This window comes from Cherax quadricarinatus, chromosome 27, assembly GCF_038502225.1.
Source record: "Cherax quadricarinatus isolate ZL_2023a chromosome 27, ASM3850222v1, whole genome shotgun sequence".
Lineage (NCBI taxonomy): Eukaryota > Metazoa > Arthropoda > Malacostraca > Decapoda > Parastacidae > Cherax > Cherax quadricarinatus.
In genome coordinates this window covers 29,085,690-29,100,597 of record NC_091318.1, presented here as the reverse complement: position 1 = coordinate 29,100,597, position 14,908 = coordinate 29,085,690, and the positions used below count along the sequence as shown (strand labels likewise).

General features: G+C 35.3%; 1 protein-coding gene across 1 annotated transcript in view; it reads right to left on the bottom strand.

Moving 5' to 3' along the window:
• Positions 1–12,110, bottom strand: part of LOC128691159 (uncharacterized) — a 42,231-nt gene extending 30,121 nt beyond the window's left edge. The window contains exons 1-2 of the mRNA XM_070089199.1: positions 11,999–12,110; positions 4,782–4,990 (exon numbers count right to left, since the gene is read on the bottom strand). Coding sequence (XP_069945300.1) covers positions 4,782–4,990; positions 11,999–12,089 — 300 coding nt within the window. The 5' untranslated portion in view covers positions 12,090–12,110. The remainder of the gene's footprint in view (positions 1–4,781; positions 4,991–11,998) is intronic.
• Positions 12,111–14,908: the final 2,798 nt, after the last annotated feature.

Genomic DNA, 14,908 nt, shown 5'->3' with positions numbered 1-14,908 from the left:
ACAAGACGGGAAGAAAGCAGCAACTTCACTCTGGCTGTACCCTTCTCCAGAACATCACTCCATCTGAGATCATACATACCCAGGATGACTCGAGTATGGAACACTGCAAATACAGGATAATGATGTCAACGAGATAGTCAGTTGATCAAATGAAAATGCTGGCCCACAGATGGCTCCAACTTCATCCTGTTCCCTACTTGTATGTCTCATAACAATAAAAATGCTTTCAAATGAGCTGGTGTAGGTAACAGCTCCTAGCTTGCCAATAAAGTTAGGAATCCTTAACCTGTAAATAGCTTGTCAATAAAGCTAGGATCCTTAACCTTGTCAAACCCTGTGTAGAGATAGAGAATGAGAAAAAGAGAAAGAAAAAGAGAAAAAGATAAAAAAGAGAAAAAGAGAGAAAAAAAGAGAGAAAAAAGAGAAAAAAGAGAAAAAAAAAGAGAAAAAAAATGAGAAAAAAAAGAGAAAAAAAAATAAAAAAAGAAAAAAAAAAGAAAAAAAAAAAAGAGAAAAAAAAAAGAGAAAAAAAAATAAAAAAAGAAAAAAAAAAAAGAGAAAAAAAAAAGAGAAAAAAAAATAAAAAAAGAAAAAAGAGAAAAAATAGAGAAAAAAAAAGAAAAAAAGAAAAAAGAGAAAAAAAAAGAAAAAAAAAGAAAAAAAAGAAAAAAGAAAAAAAAAGAAAAAAGAAAAAAAAGAAAAAAAAAAGAAAAAAAAAAGAAAAAAAAAAGAGAAAAAAAAGAAAAAAAAAGAAAAAAAAAGAAAAAAGAAAAAAAAAGAGAGAAAAAGAGAGAAAAAGAGAAAAAGAGAGAAAAAGAGAGAAAAAGAGAAAAAGAGAGAAAAAGAGAGAAAAAGAGAGAAAAAGAGAGAAAAAGAGAGAAAAAGAGAAAAAGAGAGAAAAAGAGAGAAAAAGAGAGAAAAAGAGAGAGAAAAAGAGAGAGAAAAAGAGAGAGAAAAAGAGAGAAAAAGAGAAAGAGAGAGAGAGAGAGAGAGAGAGAGAGAGAGAGAGAGAGAGAGAGAGAGAGAGAGAGAGACCGTCTACATGCGAATTAACACCCAGCAAGACACGTAATTATAAAGTTACTGCCTCAAAACAAAAAACCATCCTGATCCTCTCTCTTGCCCCTTCAACACTCAAACTCCATCTTTGCTTCCAATGATATTTTTTACACATTATAAAAGCAAGGCAGAAGTTACAAAAGATTTTCAGGTGGCCTTTGATAAGGTTCTTCATCAACCATTGTACAGGTAGGCATGTACAAAATAAGATATGAAAATGGGCTACCTAAATGCAAACAATGGGCAATTCATAATGAAAAAGCATCAAAATAGCTCGATGTAATAAGGCATGCCATAGTGACCAGTCTTGGCATACCACAGGGGTATTTTATGATCAGTTCTGTTGCAGATATAAATAACAAGCATTGATGAATATGGAAACCTCACTACGATTTAAGCCAAAAAGAAGTGGGAGGGAAGGGTATGAAGTATTAAAGTTTAACCTGAGGAAAGGAAGAGAAGTTCAAGTCTTCACACCAAAAGCCCTTCCTTCATATTAGCAAGAAATATCCTTCAAGGGAGATAATGCCATAATACTGCACGAGCCACTTTTTAGGGAAAACCTGCCACATATAGCAGACAAGAAATTTAACTCACAGATTGTCAAGAATTCTCCTAGGAAGGCCTGAGCTTGCTACCATCTGCAGCTCATAAGACTGCCATCCCCACGAGCCCCTTTGGAGCGGGGCAGATGGCAGACCAGAGGCCTAGCTTCTCCCTACGAGCCCCGTGAGGGCGGGGACTGTGGCTAGGCCTGGGGACAGTTGGTCCCAAAGATGAGGGGGTACTTGTACCTCCTCCCATGGGAGACTTAGGTCTCGAGACACTCCCCAGATAGGGAGCCAAGGCCGGGTCACCACTACTTGGAAAAGACCCGGGCCAGGAGAATACCGGCGAATAATAATAATAATAAAAAAAAAAAAATTGTCAAGCACACTGATGTTAAGTACTGTACATCTTAGATTGACTTTCTTTCAGCTTCATGTCAATCATAAATAGCATCATTTGAGCCAAAAGGTGTTTTTTTTTATTTATATATATAAATATATATACATTTTTGTATTTCTGGAAATATGTTTACACTTTAAATATATTTTTGTTTTTAGTATGTGAAGAAATTTCCCCAAGAGAAGTACATATTTATGTGCAGGGTGGCCCCGCATATACAGCTCCCTCTTTTCAGTGCTCCACATATTCATTGGTTTGCAACTGAGCCATTGTTCATTATGTTCGGTACTTTCACCACTTTTCCACTATTTTCATATAACAGTTGTGTATACCTGGAGAGGGTTCAGGGGGATCAATGCCCCCAGGGCCCAGTCTGTGACCAAGCCTCATGGTGAATCAGGGCCTGATCAACCAGGCTGTTACTGTTGGCCACACACAACCCGATGTACATGAACCTTACAGCCATACAAACAGGGCCCTCCTGTAATCAAAGTCTATAGAAATATATGATTCACTTTACAATTACAGTATTTTTGGGCTAGAGGCAATTTCCTTTGTTAGAGACTGACTGTATTATCAGGTATGAATATTACAAATAGAACTGCATCTACTGTACTACAGCATGTTTAAAACACATTACCATGGTATAAAAATGAACTATTACAAAATAAAGCTTCTAATATCTTAAAAATAAATTAGATGTATATGAAACTTTTAAAGGTGTTAATGACAATTTATTTAACTGGCAATGAATAACAAAGATGGTAAGAGAAATCAATAATTGTCATCATTTTGGGGGGTCTTACATTCTATCATGCCTTGGAACAAGACATCCAACTGGCGTGACTGATAGAGTATGTACAACAGGCTGTAACACTAGAAACCATAATGCATGTTGGTATTTTTAGAGCCCAAGAGGAAAGGGGAAGAGGAAAAAAGGAGAAAGAATGGAAGTGGGGGGAAGGAAAGAGAAAATGCAACGTAGGAAGGTCAGATGGAGGAAAGAAATGATGGCGAGGAAAGAGGTAAATCAAAAAGAGGGGAAGAACAAAAGATGAAAAATAGGAAAAAAAGGAAAAGGGAACATGAAGAGGAGGAAGAAGAGGGAAAACAAGGATTGTAATATTAATACTGACTGCAGCCACATCTCTCAACATGAAGGTGAGATGTATCTTGTAAAATTACAAGCACCAGACATTTTATGAACTTAAGACTGCTAATGGTCCAAGGAATACACAACCCAATTAACCTTTATTTTTATAAATAAAAAATATGAAATGGTAGAGAATCTTTTTTTGAATGTATCGAGACCAAAAATACCAAATTTGATTATGTAGGTGCAAAGTTGGCAGTCTAAGTGTAATTCACATTTCAATGATTTAGCCCACCTTGAGTCCTATTTTAAGCCACTTCCACTGCTCATTTTGAACAAATTTTTAGCTATTTTACTAGTATGCCTTCTATTCTATCAATTGCGCACAAGAAACTTCCCATTCAACTACACAGAATTTTGTAGTTTGGCCAATTTTACACAAAATTCAACAAATTCCAATTAAAAACAGAACTATAGTAACCTATCCTCTTTTCACTAATGTCCCCAGGTCTCTCCAATATTACATTTACCCTTCATTTTGAAGGGTTTAGGATGTCCCAATAACTGAAGCAGACCTAGTAAAAACCCTCAAAAGAGAGGGGGGATGGGGTGTAAGAGGAGCCTCTTCCTCAGAAAAATCAAGAAAACCTAATATTTCTGCTGCTCATTTGAGCCCTATTTCAAGCTACTTCAAATCCTGAAACAAACTAAAATCATTTCAGTTTCAGTAGTATGTCTTCAGCCAACAAAACAATGAAAACACCAAGTCACTATTTTAAACTAAATACAAGATCTGAGGTTTACTTTTCCCATGAAGCACTGCATGAGAAGATTTTTTTTTTCGATACTGCACACACACCTCACAGACCCATTCTCTTACTCTTATGTCTAGATCAAAATTTGCCACTCCTGGCATATTTGAGGGCACTGTGCTGAGAGTATAGATCTACAAGTGATGCTGGTATCAATAATGTAGATCTACGTAAGAGACAGCAAAAGGGTTAAACGAAGTGCACTGCAGAATAATTTCACGACAGTCCTCAATCACTGAAACTGACCACCTAATACTACATCTAATTTTAAGAAGACAATGTCATACCAACTGTCCTTATTCATTCAGTACAGGCAGTTAGCACCAACAGCCTGACTGACCAAGGTATCAACCAGGTAGCCTGGTGTAAGAGAAGAGTGCAGGGGTGAAGACCCCAGAACCATCTTTAGGTATGCCATATCCTATTCACAGAAACAAAAAAATAGAATATATAGATAATGGGGAAAATAAGAATATTTACTATGATCTGATATTCTGTTTATCAAAATGCAGTGATTTATTTTTCAAATTCTTACAAGGCCTTTTTTGTGTCTAAACTTCAACAAGGCTCAAAGATTTTCCAAGAAACTCTACAGTATTTCATTTCCTAAACATAACTCTGGAAACTTCCAGACATTATACTACAGTATACTTAAAAATAAATATTTCACACATCTCATTTAGTATGTTATTCTTATCATAAACTATATCTTTACTAAAAATTACTCTTGCTATATTCTCTGAGTAACATTTCCGGTACAGAACATAATTTATATTTCCCCTATAACCTAAATGCATCCTTTACATGTGCCTTCAAGCTTGTCTTGTGGAGAATTTGATGAAATATTACTCTGTCTAAAAGATACTCACCTCTCCAATGCCAGAACAACCAGATCTTTTCACCATCACCAGATTGAAAGTTACATCAGCGGGATTTCTAAGTGTCTGTACCATCAAATGAGAGTGGCCAAGGACCGACAACTGGTGTGTGGACTCCGACAATGGACTAGTAATATTTACAAAGTTGCCCCGAGAGTTTTCTGTCAACTCCGTTCCACATTTGCGGCACAGTATGTGATCTGTTGAAAATATCAACCGATACAGTGCATTACAGAGATTCATGGTTGTTTGGGTGTATATTCCCAAGGTCACCTTTTTGTCTTACATTAACTCATTCAAGAATTAAATCCTTCAATTGATGCTTGTGTGTGAAAGGTAGCAGACATGATTAGTCTTTTTTTTTTTTCTAAAGTTATTTGTAATAACACTATCAATGTTGTAAATTAAGAAACCTGTCTACTGAGCATTAGATGAAATACAGTACAGTACTGTACTATGAAAAAAGTACTAATACATTTTAATTACCTTTGCTTCAATGCAATTACTGTATGTATAATTTTCTAAATACTAGTATAAGGATACTATTTCGGCAAAAACTGTAACCAATAAATGTCACCGAGTTTAATTAAAAAAAAAAAGTCCTAAAGAATAAATTGTACCTTAATCTTACTGTGAATTTAACACTATAAATCAAGAAATTCAAAATATGAGACTTTATATCTTTGTGACAGGGTTAAAATTCTTTCATCTGCTATGAACTGTTCAAGGTAAGTCAGTGTCCATGGATGAATAGTCATACTGTACATGTAAAGTAGTACCGAGGTGTCTTTTTTAGCCGAAATATGGCACCGAGGAGCTATACTACATCTCATTTCCGAAATGCTGAGCATATGGTCTTTTCAAATTGTTATAATGTACTGTACAGTATTTATGTACTGCATACTGTCTTGAAAATAAAATTTGCGATTTTCATTTTTTTTATTTCAACATTGGGTAGAAAGGAAACTTTAGGATATTTCAAGGTTATGTATAAAATGGTATATAATATAATACCAACATAATGGGAAAAGACAAATGCATTATAATGTGAACTTTATTGATGATGTTTCACCCCATACAGTAGACTTTATTAAACTGCTTTTGCTATGAAACTTCTAGATCATATTCCCCCTATAACAGTTCAATGGTGCACTGCAATAAACCTGCTGACCCAAGTGAGGCAGGCCCTTCACCCACCACATATCTTGCACCCTACCTGTCTCTTCACCTCACTCTCATCTCTATATGTACTCACTGGCACTCTCAAGAGTTGTTTGACTTCATTAAGTCCACTGTGTGGGCAAAAAATAAATCTTATCATATTTCAAAGTTAATTAAAAAAATTAAACCCAATCCAAACAATACAGTGGAACCTCCACTCATGAGTTTAATCCGTTCCGTGACCTTGCTCGCATCTGGATTTGCTCATTAGTAAGAGTCAACTTTCCTCATTTAAATTAAGTGAAATGGAATTAATCCATTCCAGTGGAATTCCAGGCACAACAAAATACTTCAATAATTTCCCTAATATCAACTCTATGGCTTATTTATCTATCACAATTCATCTAATATGACATAATAAACAATATTAATAACATAGAAACATTCATTATGTATGTGGCTAGTGGTGGAGACAGCAGCCACTGTTGTTGCTGGGGTTTAGAGGGCCACCACAGCGGACATTCCTACTCCTGATTACATGTGTAGAGAACCTAGGATAACCCAAAAAAAATCAGAGTGACTTATAATTGCTACACTCTTAATGCTACCAGGGTACAATAAGGTTGCTACCAGGGTACAATAAGGTTGTCTTCAAGGTAAAAGGTCTGCCACTGCTGCTTCATGTTGTCTGTTCCCACTTTTGCTAGCATGATGAAGAGCTTTCCAATATGTGAAGGTTGAACGGCAGTGCCAATCAGACAGGTATTCGACAGTGACATCATTTGTTTACTCTTGAACATCGATAAAGAATCGAACATTTCTGCTACTTTGAGCTTAATATGAAGGTAATTTTTGTCTTGAAACCAATCAAAATCATATCTATTTCTGTAGTACAGGTCAGCCATCACTAATCTTGCAATCAGTTATCCGGTTCCATCAGTAATCTGGCACTAATTTCAGCTAGAATAATTTCAAATTTCATCTTTATACTGGCTCAAATTTCATCTTTATACTGTACTGACTCAGAAATTGTGCAGGTCCCAATGATGCTGGATTAGTGATGGCTGACCTGTATATCTTCCATTCTATCAAACGTGACCAAAAAAACGAGAATACAACCATAAAAGCCATACGAAAATATACCGCTAAGGGGAGGCTAATGGCTGAGAAGTGAACTTCTATATTTATGGTCCGATTTCTTTCATTTTTGGTGTACGTTAAGAAGCACCATTCCATCATATGATGCCCAAGTTTCAATAAGATAGTCCAACAAACAACTGAGATCCAATTCCCTAGATCAAGATCAAGAGCCCTTCACCAGTATCAAGGAACCTCCCTCAAGGCCCGCTCGCATCTGGAAATTTCGCTCGTGTATGGAAGCAAAAAATTGACCGAGCGACTGCTCGTATCTGGAAAATCTCGCATGTGGATGCGCTCATTAACCCTTAAACAGTCCAAACAGATCGACGTTCAAATTTGTAGTGCTCCAAAAGTAGATTTACTTTTTTTTACACATTTTCAAATGTAAAACAAAAAAGAAGATCTACATTTTTTTACATACTTTCAGATGTTGAAAAAAACGTATATATACGTTTGGACTGTTTAAGGGTTAAGTAGAGATTCCACTGCACTGATATTTTTGCCTGAAAATAATAAAATCCAAAAGAGGTTTTAAAACATGGCATAATACTAATTTAACCCCTAAACTGTCGCAACCCCCAATTCTGAGGTGTCTCCTGGTGTTGCAAAATTTAAAAAAACAAAAAAAAAAAATCTTATGAAATGATAGAGAATCTATCCCTGATTGTAATGACACCACAAAAAAAAAAAAAAAAAAAAAAAAAAAAAAAAAAAAAAATTGATGGAAAACTGACGGAATTAGGCTCTCGCGAAGTTAGCAACCTTGGCACTATTTACAAATCGGCTATTTTGCCCACTTTGAGCCCTATTTTCAGCTAATTCCATTGTTCCAGTCGACCAAACTCAGCTATTTCTTTAGAACTCCATTTTTTCTATCGATCGAGTACAAGAAACTGCCCATTTACCGATTTCAGCTACCCAATAACGTGGTCAGATATTTGCAATTTGGCCAATTTCATGAAAATTAAAAAATATGACAATTTCAAATAAGGTCCAGAATGAACAATGCAGACATTCCTGGCTCTAAAGTAACATTTTCTTTGTTCATCAGTCACATCTCTAGGCCCCTCTCATATTACTCTTGCTTTCTATTATGAATTTTTATTCAAACAAAAAAAATAAATAGAAGATTTACTGTTATGCAGACTACTGCAATACCGTAATAATTGTACAAATAATGTCAACCCATTCATGACTGCATATTAGAATAGCTAGTTGGACATTGATTGGACAATTACATTATTTGTTTACTTTTGAACATCGGCAAAAATCAAACATTTCCCCTACTTTGAGCTCCATTTCCAGGTTCTTTTTATAGTAAAACCAATCAAAATCACCTCTAATTCTTTAATATGTTTTCCATTCTATCAAATGAGACCAAGAAAATGAGAATACAACCATAAATACTATACAAAAATAGATCACAAAGTCTGCATTTTAATTAAAAAAAAAAAAAAAAAAAAAAAAGGTGGGAGTTTTTTTTTCTCATTATGCACTGCGTGCTCCAGGATTTTTTTTTATATGGTGCACACTGACCACACAGACCCATTCTCTCACATGTGGGCCTACCAGCTTTCTCCTGCTTGATTTGAAGCCGGTAAAATTTACGAGTATACGTACGTCAAACACGGTGGCTCGTAAGATGTATATATACGACCGAAACAGTCAAAGGGTTAATCCAGCTGGCATTCACTACTGTTTACTTATTCCTATGTTTACTTCCACTCTTAGCAGATGGAACATCAAACCACCACTCCCTGTGATGAATGACTCGCATGGAGTGTTTGTTCAATATATGCATGAAAAAAGGGAGGATACCCGAGAATTGGCAGAGAGCATGCATAGTTTCTTCATATAAATGAAAAAAGAGCATAAAGGTGCATAAGAATTCTAGGGAAATAAGCCTATTGAATAAAACAGGTAAACAGATAAAAGCAAGGAACTCTTTATCGCATATATGGATTTAGAAAAGATGTATGTAGGACGGATAGGGGAGCACTGCTACAAATGTGGCAAATGCACAGAGGAGGTAGCAATGGAGGTTTTATGAAGAAAGTGAAGCTCAGGTTAAGAGTATGCAGGATATGAAGGGATTATTTTTCAGTAAAAGCAGGCCTTAGGCAGGAATGTTATGTCACTATGGGTTGATTAACATATTTATAGACAGAGCTAAAAAAGCTGGGAATACTAATGCACTGGGGTGCAGCGTGAGATTAAGAGATAGATAATGACTTCGATACAAAATGAGTTGTCACAGTTGCTCTTTGCTGAAGATGTGGCACTTCTGGGAGATTTTGAAGAGAAGTTGCAAAGGTTGGCAGAAGAATTTGGGAAAGAGCAAGGTGACAGCATGGTGATGAGAGTAACAAAGGAATCAAGGTAATGAAATACTACGAGATATCAGATTGGAGGGAGTAAATTAGCTTATTTATGCACAGGTACACATAAGTACAATTATCATACATAGTGTAAATTACCTAGGATAACCAAAAAAAAAAAAAAAAAAAAAAAAAAAAAAAAAAAGTCAAAGAGACTTGCTTTCATTGGGGTCCTTGTAATTTCTTTTGAGGAGGAAGTATGGAGAAAGTAAATATACCGCATTCAGATATCTGGGAGTGACTGTGTTGGTAGATGGGTCTATGAAAGATAAGGTGAACCACAATGGGGGAAATAGGCGAGTGGTGCACTGAGGAATCTGTGATGATAAAGAACTTTACCCATGAAGGAAAGAAGGGGAATGTACCATAGCAGTGGTACCAACACTGTTATACGGGTGTGAAGTATGGGCTTCAAATGTACCAGCTACAAGGAGGCTGGTGGCAATGAGGGCAATGGGTGGTATGAAAATTATGTAGAGAAATAGGAGGGTGGAGACTAGATGATGTGGGGGTTACCAAATGTATAATTCAGAGGCCTGAGGAGAGATTTAGGTGGTTAGGGAATTTAGAGAGGATGGAGCAAAATAGGATGACAGAGGGTACATGAATCTGGGGTGGAATAAAGGAGGGGGTAAGTGCTGGTGTAGGAAGGGTTGGGGAGAGGTGGAGGTAAAGAATAGGTTAACACTGGGTTTATACAAGAGTTTTTTATGACAATGTGCTGTGGGAGTGTGAGCACTATAACATTTAGAAAGGTTTCAAGGAAACTGGTTAGCTGGACTTAATCCTAGATGTGGAAACATAGTGTCTGCACTCTGAAGGGGGAGTGAGGATGTTCCAGTCTGGAGGGTTATCTGAACTGTAATGTTGACATGCTTTCAGCAAGGTAGTGAATAAATGTGAATACTATCTCTTGGGTGAACCTACCTTAGTGGGAGATAGTTTTAAAAAATATAATAAACAATAATACATAGCATAATTTCTAAATTATGAAATAAGACTAAGTACGTATTTCTTTCCTCCTAAATTTTTACTTAATAATGGTCACTCTTGATTAGATATGTAAGCTTCATATTTCTGTAACTGTTTTAGTTAATTCACCTTTAAAATAGCAATACATACTGAAAGTAATGCACTAATTAGCCTACAACTATACAGTGACTCATAGTCCAGTGGTGGCTCACCCAGTTAAGGACCCCAGTGGAAATAAGCCACTGACACTTGTGCATTATTCTAGGTAATTTAATTTATGCAAGACAATTGTAATCACTTGAAACCTGTGTAACTGTACCTATATAAACTTACATGGTGGCCCGGTGGCCTGGTGGCTAAAGCTCCCGCTTCACACACGGAGGGCCCGGGTTCGATTCCCGGCGGGTGGAAACATTCCGACACGTTTCCTTACACCTGTTGTCCTGTTCACCTAGCAGCAAATAGGTACCTGGGTGTTAGTCGACTGGTGTGGGTCGCATCCTGGGGGACAAGATTAAGGACCCCAATGGAAATAAGTTAGACAGTCCTCGATGACGCACTGACTTTCTTGGGTTATCCTGGGTGGCTAACCCTCCGGGGTTAAAAATCCGAACGAAATCTTATCTTATCTTACTTATGTAGTGACCTGCAGACCTATTACAGCATTCCTTCCTGCTTATAATGTTTTTGCTTATTTCCTCCATACTTGATTAATGATGACCAGCTATTATTAGTAGCTACATTTAAAGAAAAAATTTACATGTATTTCTATTATAACTAAGTAACTTCCTGTATCTTCACCTTTTCTATTTTATCACTCCACAAAACTGAAGATCATTAAATAAGTTTTGAAATAATAAGTCATACTTCTGAAACTATCATTTATTCATTAGCTACCTTTTTCAATTGTATATATAATTGTAGTTAACTGCATAAGAACTAATTAAATAAGTTTATTCAGTTACAGGTACACATGAACACAGTTTCACACATTATCATACATAGCAGTATATGTGCAGATTACCCAGGATAATCCCAAAAAAGTCAGAGTAACTTATTTCCATTGGGATCCTTGTAATAACTTAATAGTAAGTTTTAAATATTAGGATCAGTTTGCCCGTAATGCTTTGCATACTAGTGGCTCTATTGTGCCCACTAATGTTTTCTTGCAGGTAAACTACATTATTTGTACCACACAAAGAAAAAAAATGCAGTATTTATATATACCATCGTCCATTGCTCTCTTCTGACGCCCGAAACTTAACAACTATAACAGCACCTGTCATAACGGACTAACAACTTCGAAAATCATCTGTACAAGCTCCCCGCGAGGTTTTCCCTGTTATATGCAATGTTCTGGACTATTAACTATAGTTGAAAGTCAAAATATGTATTCCCCCTCACCTGAGAAAAACAAAATGTCAATGTCGTCCCTCCCGCAGCGTCTCTCAAACCTGCATTACACCTCACAATTTTATCTTAATATTAGACGTCGTAGACGGCGCCGATACTTGCAGAAGGCATGTCTGGGAAAGCTAGAGAGGTAGAGGCGCTCACCCAGGTGGTGACGGTGGTCATCCACAGCAAAACTTCTCGGAGAGACAGAAAATAAGACCAGAAGAAGCAACCAGGACGCGTTTGTGTACATGACGTCACCATCACCTTCATAACCTCTGGAAATGTCTGATTATCATCTCCAACCACTTTAATGCTCCAATATGAACACATTTAATACGACATTATTAATGCAACATATTACATTATTATCTAAATTTTATCTGCCTTTCCACTGACTAGTATTTAAATTCCACACAAAATTTTGAAAAAATTACTGACATAAGCGAATACTCACCCTTATATATGTGTATATATTCTAATAATTATATATACATTTCGCTTATTCTAAAGGTATATTTAGGTGTGTATCAGCGCTTAACATTTGGGGTGAAGATATATTAGTGTAAGTATAAACGTAAAGATAATGGCGGTGCTGGTACTGCGTCGTCATATTTATCCCACTACCTCAACTTCTTTATATTATTCATCACAAAATGTTTATACAAAGTTACAAAACTGTGTGGAATAATACACGAGGCGCCCGTACTTTATACAGCTCCCGTCTATAACTAAATTTATTTTTTATGTGAGAAGACAGAAGACATTACATTATTTTGGAGAGATACGGAACCAATAATTAAACTGAGCAAAAAAAAAAAAATACAAAATTACTCGATTAGAATTTCAACGGATTTTATTAATAAAAAAGTAAAGATTTCATTCCAGTAACATATATATGCATTAAAAATGTTAGAAATATAATTTTGGAGACATAGTGCGCTCACGTTAAAATGAACGTGAACTTCCTTAAAAATGCCGATAAAGAGCTCCTCATCCAAGGAACTGAAGCTGTTCCTCCTCCCTTGGATCAAACCACCTACCCTGAAGATAAGCGAATAAATAACTCAAGAGTTATTGTAGGTGAGGGTAGACAAGCGCCCTTTTAACTTTGATGACCTCTTGCGTAACCAAAATTATTTAGCAACAATTTAACACAATTAACGCAATTTTAGGATAATTACAATGATCTCACATAGTAACACGTGTGTAAACTGCCCAGGATAACCCAAAAAAGGTCACACAATGCTAATTCCACTCAATACACCGCAGTTTAAGAACTATTTTTGATCACAGGAATTACCAATGAGTAATTTCAAGTTATTACCTATATTATGTGGTATATACTTATTATAATATATCCTAAGTGATACATATACTTATTATAATATATCCTAAGTGATATATATATATATATATATATATATATATATATATATATATATATATATATATATATATATATACTTATAATGTATCCTAATTGATACATATTATAATATATCCCAAGTGATACATATACTTATTATAATATATCCTAAGTGATACATATACTTATCATAATATATCCTAAGTGATACATATACTTATAAAATATCCCAAGTGATACATATACTTATTATAATGTATCCTAAGTGATACATATACTTATAATATATCCTAAGTGATACATATACTTATTATAATATGTCCTAAGTGATACATAAACTTATATCCCAAGTGATACATATACTTATTATAATATATCCAAGTGATACATATACTTATTATAATATATCCTAAGTGCTATATATATACTTATAATATATCCTAATTGATACATATACTTATTACAATATATCCCAAGTGATACATATACTTATAATATATCCCAAGTGATACATATATTATAATATATCCTAAGTGATACATATACTTATTATAATATGTCCTAAGTGATACATAAACTTATATCCCAAGTGATACATATACTTATTATAATATATCCAAGTGATACATATACTTATTATAATATATCCTAAGTGCTATATATATACTTATAATATATCCTAATTGATACATATACTTATTACAATATATCCCAAGTGATACATATACTTATAATATATCCCAAGTGATACATATATTATAATATATCCTAAGTGATACACATACTTATTATAATATATCCCAAGTGATACATATACTTATTATAATATATCCTAAGTGATACATAAACTTATATCCCAAGTGATACATATACTTATAATATATCCTAAGTGATACACATACTTATAATATATCCCAAGTGATACATATACTTATTATAATATATCCTAAGTAATACATAAACTTATATCCCAAGCGATACAGTCCCTCAACCTTGAGGTTGAGGAACTGATTACCTCATTCTCCTCCTGTTTTTCAAGTTTCTCCTGTGTATGGACTGATGAAGCCACTGTGTGGCGAAACGTTTCCTCAATAAAGATACCCAAGAGTTGCACATGTGTCTAATTTATCAACGTGTCGGTTCACTGAACCATTCGTCTACAATACATATTATTATTTTTATAATAGAGCCCATGTTTATATATACTTATTACAATTCATTTAAAGTGATACATATAATTATTATAATAGATCCGAAGTGATTAATAAAAGTATTTATAGATCCCTAATGTTTTATTAAATTGTTATAACAGATCCCAAGTGCTTCAATACATCCCACGTGCTTCATGAAAGTGCTATAATATAAGATTTCGCTCGGATTTTTAACCCCGGAGGGTTAGCCACCCAGGATAACCCAAGAAAGTCAGTGCGTCATCGAGGACTGTCTAACTTATTTCCATTGGGGTCCTTAATCTTGTCCCCCAGGATGCGACCCACACCAGTCGACTAACACCCAGGTACCTATTTGCTGCTAGGTGAACAGGACAACAGGTGTAAGGAAACGTGTCGAAATGTTTCCACCCGCCGGGAATTGAACCCAGGCCCTCCGTGTGTGAAGCGGGAGCTTTAGCCACCAGGCCACCGGGCCACCAAGTGCTTCATGAAAGTGCTATAATATATCCCAAGTTCTTCATGAAAGTGTTA